The sequence below is a fragment of the Dicentrarchus labrax genome, unplaced genomic scaffold, assembly GCF_905237075.1.
Source record: "Dicentrarchus labrax unplaced genomic scaffold, dlabrax2021, whole genome shotgun sequence".
In the NCBI taxonomy this organism is placed as follows: domain Eukaryota; kingdom Metazoa; phylum Chordata; class Actinopteri; family Moronidae; genus Dicentrarchus; species Dicentrarchus labrax.
In genome coordinates this window covers 17,699-30,000 of record NW_026136846.1, presented here as the reverse complement: position 1 = coordinate 30,000, position 12,302 = coordinate 17,699, and the positions used below count along the sequence as shown (strand labels likewise).

At 43.1% G+C, this 12,302-nt stretch overlaps 1 protein-coding gene and 3 non-coding genes across 11 annotated transcripts in view; 3 read left to right on the top strand and 1 right to left on the bottom strand.

Annotated features, from left to right (window-relative positions):
- cntrl (centriolin) overlaps nt 1-12,302 on the bottom strand; it is a 36,025-nt gene that overhangs the window by 6,256 nt on the left and 17,467 nt on the right. For 6 of the 8 annotated variants that reach the window (XR_007883167.1, XM_051394341.1, XM_051394346.1 and 3 more), the window contains 15 exons: nt 12,044-12,255; nt 6,834-7,161; nt 6,630-6,701; nt 6,108-6,287; nt 5,359-5,571; nt 4,553-4,703; nt 4,257-4,474; nt 3,937-4,049; nt 3,624-3,753; nt 3,451-3,539; nt 3,227-3,367; nt 2,769-2,832; nt 2,285-2,395; nt 787-904; nt 15-421 (listed from right to left, as the gene is read on the bottom strand). Coding sequence is in view for 7 of the 8 variants with exons in the window: in XM_051394341.1 (XP_051250301.1) it covers nt 15-421; nt 787-904; nt 2,285-2,395; nt 2,769-2,832; nt 3,227-3,367; nt 3,451-3,539; nt 3,624-3,753; nt 3,937-4,049; nt 4,257-4,474; nt 4,553-4,703; nt 5,359-5,571; nt 6,108-6,287; nt 6,630-6,701; nt 6,834-7,161; nt 12,044-12,255 (2,547 nt within the window). In the remaining variant the exon portion in view is untranslated. The remainder of the gene's footprint in view (nt 1-14; nt 422-786; nt 905-2,284; nt 2,396-2,768; nt 2,833-3,226; nt 3,368-3,450; nt 3,540-3,623; nt 3,754-3,936; nt 4,050-4,256; nt 4,475-4,552; nt 4,704-5,358; nt 5,572-6,107; nt 6,288-6,629; nt 6,702-6,833; nt 7,162-12,043; nt 12,256-12,302) is intronic. The other 2 variants (XM_051394344.1, XM_051394342.1) reach the window with 2 other exon arrangements.
- Nucleotides 9,579-9,651, top strand: trnaa-agc (transfer RNA alanine (anticodon AGC)). Its single transcript has one exon. It is a non-coding gene; the product is annotated as a tRNA-Ala (tRNA).
- trnaa-agc (transfer RNA alanine (anticodon AGC)) lies at nt 10,867-10,939 on the top strand. Its single transcript has one exon. It is a non-coding gene; the product is annotated as a tRNA-Ala (tRNA).
- Nucleotides 11,717-11,798, top strand: trnas-gcu (transfer RNA serine (anticodon GCU)). The gene has a single exon. It is a non-coding gene; the product is annotated as a tRNA-Ser (tRNA).

Below are 12,302 nucleotides of genomic sequence, written 5' to 3'. Positions count from 1 at the left end.
TATTTTCCACTGACCTGCAGTTCTGTTCGTTGTTGTTTTGTCTCATTCAGACAAATCTCTGCCTGCTTCCTGTGGGACTCAACTTCATATTGCAGCTCAGCCAGCTCTTCCCTCTTCCTGTCCACTTCCTCCTTCATTCTGTCCAACTCGTCCCTCTTCTTGTCCACTTCCTCCTGCTTCTTTTCCAGCTCATCTCTCTTCCTGTCCACTTCATCCTGCGTCCCGTCCAACTCGTCCCTCATCCTGTCCACCTCGATCTGCGTCCTGTCCAGTTCCTCCTTCGTCCTGTCCACCTCGACCTGTATCCTGTCCAGCTGATCCTGCTTCTTGCGGAGCCGCTGGAGACTCTGGGAGCGTTTGGTTTTCACCTCCTCCAGCGCCTGCTGCTCTACAAGCAACTCCTGGAGGACCTGTTTGAGCTCTGAACACACACACACACACACACACACACACACACACACACACATTGAGCTATGGCGTGAGGCTGTCGACTCACTGAGACAGAGACGAGTCAAACATATAAAACAGAAGTTTTCAGGATTCTGAATGTTATTTTCTTCCTTCAAAAATCATATTTTATGGATAATGAATAACTGAGGATGGAGGGTGTCGTATATTGTACAGAAGATAATGCGCTCTGGGACAGATTTGTGATTTTGGGCTGTAAAAATAAAGTCAGAGTTTGATTAGTGGACGTTAGAGGAACTGCAGCTCAACAAACAGCTGCTGATTGGATAACGAGGTGATCATGAGACCGTTCAGTCAGTGCAGGTGTGTGTGTGCTACCTGCTCTGTGTGTGTTGAGATCAGACTGCACTGTGATCAGTCTCTGCTCATCCTCTCTCAGGGCGCACACTGTGGACCTCTTCTCACTCAGCAGCGCCTCCTGCTGCTCCAACAGCTCCTTCACAAACACACAGACAGCAGGTGATGAACCTGAAACACCTGGGGCCTCATGTACTAACACTTGCGTGGATTTCCTACTAGAATGTGGCGTACACTGAAAGAGGGAAAGTTCCGTACACAAAAAAAATTCAGATGTATCAAAACGTGCGTACGCAGAATCCCACGCACATTGTCTTTGTACATCACAATCAACGAGAAACTGAGCGCACATGCACGAGCACAACGCTCCACCCTGTCCCCTCCCTCAAATACACCGATTTGAATATGCTAATTAGTATAAATAGGCCTAGATAGTGCTGTCTTTAGGAAAATGGCAAAAGCCAGGAAAAAAAGAAATTTTACAGAGTGTGAATTGGAGGTACTGCTGACGGAGGTAGAGACCAAAAAAATTTTTTATTTTGCGTGGCACAGGCAGTAAACTCGGTAGGGTCGGAGAACCGCACCGCAGCGGAGTTGAAAAAGAAGTGGTCAGATATGAACACATATCTGCCCATCGCCAGAGCCTTCAGGCCACAGGTGGTGGAGTCCCTGCATTACGGTAGACTGATATACTGTACTGCTGTATTGTGAAAGGGTTACTGTACGTACAAGACGTGACGTCACCACGGTCCCAGTGAGCGCTAGTTGTTGTTGTGTGTGAGCCATGCTGATGAGACGGCGGCACATCGGTCCGCACTTCATTGTTAACTGTTAAATAAATATGCCAAGAGGCTGAAGATAATTCGAGTCTGTTCTACTTCCTCCATACGCAGTAGAGGACTGCACGCTGCAGTAAATAACGCCTTAACACAAATAATCTGCAAATGATTTAAAATTGTTTAATTGCTTGATTGATTGTAAATAATGACTTTCGCATACAGTGCAACTGTCCCGAGAGCAATTATTAATTTCGGCTATGCAATTTCAATGCATCGCCTGTGAGTGTCGCCAACTGACAACTGACACAAGCAAAAAATATGTGCGTACGCCAGCAATGAAGCTGCCGTGAAGGACCGCACATTCTCACGTTCATTTCACTTTTAGTACATCCGAACGTGAACGTGAAAAATGGCGTATGCACAAATTTTGTGCGTACGCAACGTTAGTACATGAGGCCCCAGGTTCTTATTGGAAACTTTAACACCAGGATGTTTCAGATATTTCTCATTGAATGCTCTTAGAGAGTGAAATCAGCTGATCACAGCTCCTCAGTTTGCTTCACTGCAGCTTTGAGATTTATATCATCTGGTTTCATGTTTATCATTTTTTTCTCCACTGTTTGGCTGTTGGATCTGTTTTTCTTAGAGCAGATTTCAGGTAAAAGAGAATCAATAGTTTTAATGTAAGATGTTTTTTTATTCCAGTAATGTGACACACATAACTGTCTCTGTGTCCTCACCCTGACTGTGTCCTGCAGGCGTCTCTCCTCCTCTCTGACCTCCTCCACTCTGTTCACAGCTGTCTGATGCTCCTCCTTCCTCTGCAGCAGCCTCTGCTCCTGCTGATCCACCTGCAGGGAGTTTAAATCAAGGTTTTGAGATCACTGATTTGCTGTAACAGTTTCCTGTACCTTAAGCTTGTTAAAAGTTCTGTCAGCCATTTGTTTGTAGCTTTAACATTAAACAAAGGTCCACAGATCACTTTAAGGACCTTCTTCTACCTTACAGCCCTATTTCTCTGTGTGCACATAAACTAACCTGAAGAGACAGAATATTGACACAGTACCAAGAAAATATTCTCTATATTAGCTGCATGGTGTAACATTATTCTTATCATTATTATTAATATAATTAATATTATAATGTGCAGAGTTTTATAAGACTGTGGCGTTACCGGTGAGTATATTTACTCAACTGAAACTGAAGATGAAGCTGTGACTTTACCTGATTGTTGAGTGAATTTAAACGCTTCTGAGACCCCTGAAGGTCTGACAGTACATCAGCTAATCTGCACACACACACACACACACACACACACACACACACACACACACCAGGTTGTTATTTAGGCCACACAATAAGGAGAAAATGTGTGTCATGTGATGCACCTGTTGGATATAAAGTGCTGCAGGAATAGAAGCAGTTGAGGATGTAGCTTATTGTTCCGACCACCTATTGATGAACGATCCTATTAATGTCCCATTTGTTCTTGGCAGCTGGAGGCTTTTCACTGTGAGGCAGTCTGATATAACTCGCTGCTTGATTACTTTTTATATTCTTGTCACTTTTTATCTGAGATATGAAAATGAAGAAACGCTGCAGGAGTTTAAAGAGCTGGAAACCAATCAACAACAATCTGTATGATTGTGGTTTAAACTGACCTGAACTAACTTTATCTGTACCTGTCTGTAGCTGAGTGCATTTCTGTGTCCAGTTGTTGTAACTTCTGATCTCTGCTCTTCACTGTCTCCTCCACCTCCCTCAGAGTCCGCTCCTCCTCCTGTCTCCTCCTCCTCAGCTCCTCCACCTCTTCCTGCAGCTCTCTGGAGGGCAGTTAATACAATGATGAAGAGTCACATGCTGTTATCTGAGAGTGGAGGTCAGAGGTCAGCCTGTGTGGGTTTACCTGATGTGCTGTGTGGCCTCCTGCAGACGGGAGGTGCCGTCCTGAACGCAGCGCTGTAACATGTCGGCCTCCTGCTGAGCTGAAGTGGCCTGGAGTAGACAGGAGGAGAGACGCAATTCATTCAGTGACGCGGTGTGTGCAGTGAGACAGTGAGACAGTGAGACAGTGTGTACCTTGTCTCTGGAGGTGTGTATGCAGCTCTGAACCTCCAGCAGCAGTCTGTCAGCCTGCCGGAGTTCAGCTCGTCTCTTCAGCAAAGTTTTCTCCACACACTCCACCTCATCACACACCTGCACCACACTCCTGCACACACACACACACACACACACACACACACACACACACACACACACACACATGTGTCACTCACTCAACAAACCTCCCAGTTTGCATAATTTAGCATTAATAATCAGTTATATGGATATAAAATATTTCAATAACTGATTGGCTGATTTGTGTGTGTGTGTGTGTGTGTGTGTGTGTTACCTGTGTCTTCTCAGTGTGTGTCGTAGCTGTTTGGTTTCCTGTCGCAGTTTCTTCTTCTCCTTCTGCAGACTCTCTGCTTCTTTGTGCACACACTCACACACACACCTGTCTACCTGCTCACACACACACACACACACACACACACACACACACACACACACACACACACACACACACACACGTAATATAAAAACTATTTTCTGTCCATACTGTCAAAACACATGAAGGCTATGAAGGTATCAGTACTGTTGTAACACCATAATCAATACTCATTTATCCCCAAAACACATTTAAAAGATATGGTGATGATTGGCTCTCACAGTTTCCCTGCAGCAGGTTGGTACATCTCTGCTACTGACCGTGTCTCTGTGCTCTGGGATGTTACAGTGCAGTGCAGCGCCTCCTGCTGGAGGACCACAGAGCAGCCAGGCAGGTCCAACCAGAGGAGTGTCAGAGAGTCCAGCAGAGGCTGGTGCAGCTGGAGGAGGAGCAGGAGTCCCGTCAGCGTCGCTGCCTCCTCCGCTGTCCCTCCACTCTGCTGGAGACAGTTCACAGCTCAGGGGACATCTGCAGTCACACCTCAACATATTGCAGCTGTTATGAAATGTGTGAGTACCTGTGTCAGAGTCGCTGTGTGTGGGGGGGATATAGACCCAGTACCCTCCTCCGGTGGGCGGTCGGTCCTGCTGCCGCCCCCTGTCTGGAGAACTCAGGTAATGCAGCCCCAAACCAGAGTCCTGAGTCCCCAGAGAGCCCAGACTGTGAGCCTGAGAGGGAGAAAGGTTTAGTTCCCATGATGCTCCAGACGGAAAGAACAACAACATGAGGGACAATGTCTTATGAAATAGATAAACCTAGTGTTAGTTCTGGTTCTGGTGCTACAGTCGGTTCAGAGTTGGTTCAACTTAAGAACCTTCTAAGAACCAGATATTGAACTGGTTTCCTTTAGTTTTGTTGTTTTTTAAATTCATATCAAAGTTACATTAGACATTTGTAACATTCATATGAGATATTGAAACGATCCAGATATTGGTAGCTTGCTAAACTGCTAATAAATACATAGCTGGTTCTTTGGCTGTTCAAACACAAAGAACTGGTTTGGGATTAGGCACTGGCTCCGAATCAGCCTGGTGGAAATCCTAGCTAGCTGTTGGTCAGTTTTTGTGGAAGATAAATCCCTGATGATCTGAAACACAGAAACTCTTCCTGCTGCTCTGAATGAGAATACATGAGAGACACAAACTCCAACAACAATAATGTGGAACAGTTTCTACACTCATTTACCCATCACTTCATTCTGTGTTTCCTTCCTCAGTTTGTCTCTTTAATCGTTCACTTTACATTTCTCAGGCAGAAATAAGCAGCAAGAACTCCAAATTAGCATGTAGCTCAGATAAATATCAGCCCAACTGTGTGTCTCACACTGTGTCCTGGAGGTATGAAGCACCACCGTCCTCCATCTCTGGTCCGGGTCCTGTTTCTGGTCCTGTTTCTGGTCCGGTCCAGCTTCTGTCTCAGTCTGTGTGTGTGTCTCTGAGATTTATCCAGCTCGGCTCTCAGCTCCTGCACTGTGTGTGTGTGTTCAGACTGAGGTGTCGGTGTGTGATCGCTGCCATCGAGTTCCTCCACAGAGTCCTGACAAACACAGATGTCTCATTAACGGATCACACTGTCAGTCCTATACTACTGTACTAAAATATTCTGCTGTTCAGATGTTTAAGGTTGTTAACTTTGTCTCAAAAGCCTTATAAAGAAGACAAGACAGATTAGTTATTGGTGCCGCTTCTCCCACGCTGTTGGACAGACAAAGGACGTCCCGGAGGGGCTGCGAGCCGAGCTGCTGCTAACGTTAGCTCAGCTTGTTTCTCTGATAACTTAAGATCCAGACGTCTGATGACTACAATTCTTCATCCGGTTCAAATCTAGAGTTAAAAAGCACCAAGATCTAAACAGTGGATGGTAACAATGTGGCTTCACACTGGATCAACAGTCAATGTATGACAGCTTCTGGCAGACAACCACAACGCTGACGCAGGCACAAAGGGGATATGACGCCATCGACAGGCGACCGGTGAAACGCAGCGTTACCTGAATAAAATGAATTAAATGAAATAAAATTTCTCTGAGTTTGAACATTGTGTGTGTGTGTGTGTGTGTGTGTTTGTGTGTACCTGCTGTGTGTGTGTGTGCAGCAGCTCCACGCTGTGGTTCAGAGCTCTCAGCTGTTCGGAGGTCGACTTCAGCTGTTCGGCTGTCAGCTGATCGGACTCACACATGGACCTGCTGAGCTGCCGTAGTTTTCTGTTCAGACGTCCGAGGCTCCTCTGGTGACCGTCGCTCTGTGAACGCAGCTGAAGCACATGACCGACAGTCAATCCCAGCATGCACTGCTGCTTACAGCGACTGTGCTGCTGACTGTAACAGTTTATTACTGACTGTTTGCTGCCTACAGCTCTTACTGTAACTGTAACTGTGTTACAAGCAGATTGAGGAACATCTAAACGAGCTGCTTGCAGATACTTTGGTGTGATTAAAAAAGATAAAAAAGAAATATATAGAGATATAGTTACATCTTAACTTATGTTAGCATAATGCTAGCTCACTAACGATAGATTAACTAATGAGTTAGAGTGCTTTCACTCCTCAGAAAGGGGCGGGGCTTAGAAAGGGTCAGTTGCTGAACGTCCTCTGACCTGCTGTAGCAGAGTGTCTCTCTCCTGCTGGACGTCCTGAAGCTGCAGACGGCTCTGCTCCAGCTCCGCCTCCTGCACAGTGAGTACAAAGATAATCACTTCAGTATAAATAAGGAATTTAAACTCTGCTGCCTGTCTGTTGACAGCGTGCTGCACTGCCGAAATAACACTTTCTGGACTGTTGGAGACTCAGCTGATACTAACCAGTTTGTGCTGAATGAGTCTGTTTCTACTCTGGGAAGTCTGCAGACTGACTCTCAGTTTCTCTTGCTCCTCCTTCAGCCTCCAGTCCGAGTCCTGCTCCGTGCCATAGATCACCTTGGCTTTCAGCTGGGCTGACTGGGCCTGGTCCTGGGCCACCTGAGCTTCCAGCTGGGCTATGTATTCTTGATCGTGGTCTAGCTGGGCCTGCAGTCTGGCTATCTGTTCCTGGCTGTGATTATGGTCTTGTTGCAGCTGCTCCCTGCTGATCCTGGTCTGCTGGATCGTCCTGTACAGCTGATCCACACTCCCGGACAACATGTCCTCAGCACTTTAGGGGGACAGGACAGTCAGCGTTAAAACCACTTCAAAGACAGAATACTTGCAGTACTGCTACCTGTACTTGTCTACATCCACATCCTCAGGATCCAGCTATGAAAGGGTCCCGCTCAGAAATTTAAACTATTACAACTACTCTTTTTCTACACTGTGGTCGGACTGAGAGATAATAGCACATGTCTGACATTTTCAACAAAAATAAACACTTTCTACTACAACAACTAAAGCACGAGCATTTTGAATACAACAATAAATCACGGAATATCTCGCAAAACAACTCCAACAAAACAAACAACCAAGCCCTCATGCTAATACCTCCCAATAAAGCACCAGACCCAGATGGCTTCCCTGCTGAGTTCTTTCAACATTTCTGTCTAACTATCTCACGTCTGTTTCTCAGTATGAAGCAAGAACCATTAAAAAACAGTAAAATCCCTCCACATATGAATACTGCTAACATTACAGTGATACTGAAACCAGGTAAAGAGCCCACCCTCCCATCTAGTTATCGTCCCTATTTTTATAACCACTTTTTTTTTTTTTTTTTTTTTTTTTTTTTTTTTTTTTTTTTTTTTAAATATAAAAAACCCCCTCATAATTTTAATTTTAAACCAGAAACCCCCCCCTCTATTCCCCTATATACTAATCAACACAGAAATAAAAATCATCAGCAAGAATAATAATATTAAAGGAATATAAGTCTGAAATAAGTTTATACGCAGATGACATCCTACTTTACCAACAGAACCCACAAGTCTCACTACAAGAAACCATGAACCTACTCGGTAGATTTTCTAAAATATCAAACTACTCCATTAACTGATCAAAATCAACACTGTTACAACTTTCCAAAAAGAGTTGGAATCTGGCGGCAATACCACCACCCATCCCTTCCACCACAGACACCATAAGATATCTAGGTATCAAGCTGTTTCTTTTGCTCTTGTTAATCTAATACACAACTTCCCCATGTTGCTCCTCAAACATACAAATACGCACACATTCACAGACTCACTGGAATACTTTACCATAGGCTGCACATGACCCATTTTGCAGTTTCATTGGACTGCTCCTTTAAGAGACAGGGGAATTAGCTCAAATGGTAGAGCGCTCGCTTAGCATGCGAGAGGTAGCAGGATCAATGCCCGCATTCTCCACAGCTCTTACTTCTCTTCACTTCCTCAGCTTGTGATCAGCAAAGTGTTTAGAAGAAGTACGAGTACTTCAAACTCCATCCATTACTGGAGTAGAAGTACTATCAGATATCAAAATAAAAGCCTTTGTTCTTCAGAAAGTCTGTGGTGTTATTGGTTTATTACTGATTCCATAAAGTGTAGGAGCTCATTTTAACCACTTTATATCTTCTTGAGAAGTTTACTCTCTAAAATAAATAGAGCATTAACTTGATCATCTGCTTTAAAATCTGTAAAGTTACCAGTAACTATGGTTGTCTGATAGATTATAATAGAGTAAGTTGGACAGTCTGAGGTAGAAGTATAAAGTAGCAGAAAATGAAAATAACTGTAGATAAAAATATTTATATGGTTTGATGCTGGGGGGGACAAACCAGACTTCGTAGTGTCAGCCTCAGGTTTTTGCTCGGATTTTGTTGATTTGGTCATTTTTCCTTGATATATGTGTTTCTCCCAGAGGTAAGAAGCTTCGTAGCTCAGCTGTTTCACTTTAGTTTGGTTTTATGATCAGAAGTGTGCACATGATGTTTTATTTTGAAAAACCACTACAAAACAGACGAGGTGGCCGAGTGGTTAAGGCTCTACTGGCAGATGGCTTCCCTGCTGAGTTCTTTCAACATTTCGGTCTAACCATCTCACGTCTGTTTCTCAGTATGAAGCAAGAACCATTAAAAAACAGTAAAATCCCTCCACATATGAATACTGCTAACATTACAGTGATACTGAAACCAGGTAAAGAGCCCACCCTCCCATCTAGTTATCGTCCCTATATATCTAATCAACACAGAAATAAAAATCATCAGCAAGAATAATAATATTAAAGGAATATAAGTCTGAAATAAGTTTATACGCAGATGACATCCTACTTTACCAACAGAACCCACAAGTCTCACTACAAGAAACCATGAACCTACTCGGTAGATTTTCTAAAATATCAAACTACTCCATTAACTGATCAAAATCAACACTGTTACAACTTTCCAAAAAGAGTTGGAATCTGGCGGCAATACCACCACCCATCCCTTCCACCACAGACACCATAAGATATCTAGGTATCAAGCTGTTTCTTTTGCTCTTGTTAATCTAATACACAACTTCCCCATGTTGCTCCTCAAACATACAAATACGCACACATTCACAGACTCACTGGAATACTTTACCATAGGCTGCACATGACCCATTTTGCAGTTTCATTGGACTGCTCCTTTAAGAGACAGGGGAATTAGCTCAAATGGTAGAGCGCTCGCTTAGCATGCGAGAGGTAGCGGGATCGATGCCCGCATTCTCCACAGCTCTTACTTCTCTTCACTTCCTCAGCTTGTGATCGGCAAAGTGTTTAGAAGAAGTACGAGTACTTCAAACTCCATCCATTACTGAAGTAGAAGTACTATCAGATATCGAAATAAAAGCCTTTGTTCTTCAGAAAGTCTCCTACTGTCTGTGGTGTTATTGGTTTATTACTGATTCCATAAAGTGTAGGAGCTCATTTTAACCACTTTATATCTTCTTGAGAAGTTTACTCTCTAAAATAAATAGAGCATTAACTTGATCATCTGCTTTAAAATCTGTAAAGTTACCAGTAACTATGGTTGTCTGATAGATTATAATAGAGTAAGTTAGACAGTCTGAGGTAGAAGTATAAAGTAGCAGAAAATGAAAATAACTGTAGATAAACATATTTATATGATTTGATGCTGGGGGGACAAACCAGACTTCGTAGTGTCAGCCTCAGGTTTTCTCCCAGAGGTAAGAAGCTTCGTAGCTCAGCTGTTTCACTTTAGTTTGGTTTTATGATCAGAAGTGTGCACATGATGTTTTATTTTGAAAAACCACTACAAAACAGACGAGGTGGCCGAGTGGTTAAGGCTCTACTGGCAGATGGCTTCCCTGCTGAGTTCTTTCAACATTTCGGTCTAACCATCTCACGTCTGTTTCTCAGTATGAAGCAAGAACCATTAAAAAACAGTAAAATCCCTCCACATATGAATACTGCTAACATTACAGTGATACTGAAACCAGGTAAAGAGCCCACCCTCCCATCTAGTTATCGTCCCTATATATCTAATCAACACAGAAATAAAAATCATCAGCAAGAATAATAATATTAAAGGAATATAAGTCTGAAATAAGTTTATACGCAGATGACATCCTACTTTACCAACAGAACCCACAAGTCTCACTACAAGAAACCATGAACCTACTCGGTAGATTTTCTAAAATATCAAACTACTCCATTAACTGATCAAAATCAACACTGTTACAACTTTCCAAAAGAGAGTTGGAATCTGGCGGCAATACCACCACCCATCCCTTCCACCACAGACACCATAAGATATCTAGGTATCAAGCTGTTTCTTTTGCTCTTGTTAATCTAATACACAACTTCCCCATGTTGCTCCTCAAACATACAAATACGCACACATTCACAGACTCACTGGAATACTTTACCATAGGCTGCACATGACCCATTTTGCAGTTTCATTGGACTGCTCCTTTAAGAGACAGGGGAATTAGCTCAAATGGTAGAGCGCTCGCTTAGCATGCGAGAGGTAGCGGGATCGATGCCCGCATTCTCCACAGCTCTTACTTCTCTTCACTTCCTCAGCTTGTGATCGGCAAAGTGTTTAGAAAAAGTACGAGTACTTCAAACTCCATCCATTACTGAAGTAGAAGTACTATCAGATATCGAAATAAAAGCCTTTGTTCTTCAGAAAGTCTGTGGTGTTATCGGTTTATTACTGATTCCATAAAGTGTAGGAGCTCATTTTAACCACTTTATATCTTCTTGAGAAGTTTACTCTCTAAAATAAATAGAGCATTAACTTGATCATCTGCTTTAAAATCTGTAAAGTTACCAGTAACTATGGTTGTCTGATAGATTATAATAGAGTAAGTTAGACAGTCTGAGGTAGAAGTATAAAGTAGCAGAAAATGAAAATAACTGTAGATAAAAATATTTATATGGTTTGATGCTGGGGGGGACAAACCAGACTTCTTAGTGTCAGCTTCAGGTTTTTGCTCGGATTTTGTTGATTTGGTCATTTTTCCTTGATATATGTGTTTCTCCCAGAGGTAAGAAGCTTCGTAGCTCAGCTGTTTCACTTTAGTTTGGTTTTATGATCAGAAGTGTGCACATGATGTTTTATTTTGAAAAACCACTACAAAACAGACGAGGTGGCCGAGTGGTTAAGGCTCTACTGGCAGATGGCTTCCCTGCTGAGTTCTTTCAACATTTCTGTCTAACCATCTCACGTCTGTTTCTCAGTATGAAGCAAGAACCATTAAAAAACAGTAAAATCCCTCCACATATGAATACTGCTAACTTGATGAATTTTGAAAAACCACTGCAAAACAGACGAGGTGGCCGAGTGGTTAAGGCGATGGACTGCTAATCCATTGTGCTCTGCACGCGTGGGTTCGAATCCCATCCTCGTCGGGGTTGCTTTTAATGTAAACAGTGCCTAAAATCATCACCAATGCATCCTGGGTAATCTGATCACACTTCAAAGACGGAGTACTGCAGTGCTGCTACCTGTACTTGTCTCCATTCACAAAGGATATTGTAGGTTTTACCCAGATGTCAAAGGTGGTTCTCAGTCAACCCATCTGTAAACTATCATAAGATGTCATAGAGACCGCTAATGTATACACACAACTACACATCCTACAGGCTGCTGCTACCTGTACTTGTCTCCATCCAGCTCCTCTTGTCTTCTGTGAACCTCCCCAGGATCCAACAAGGCATCTGTGAAACAGTCCAGTTGTACTCTGACCTGGTCTAAGTGGGTTCTCGTGTCTTTACACTGGGTTCTGGATTGGTGAAACTGGGATTTAGTCCGGTCCAGTTGGTCCTGGAGTTTCTGGACTACTTGCTGAAGAGATGATTTCTCATCCTGAAAAAAGAAAGAAAAACATACTACAGGCTGTGTTTGAATACTAA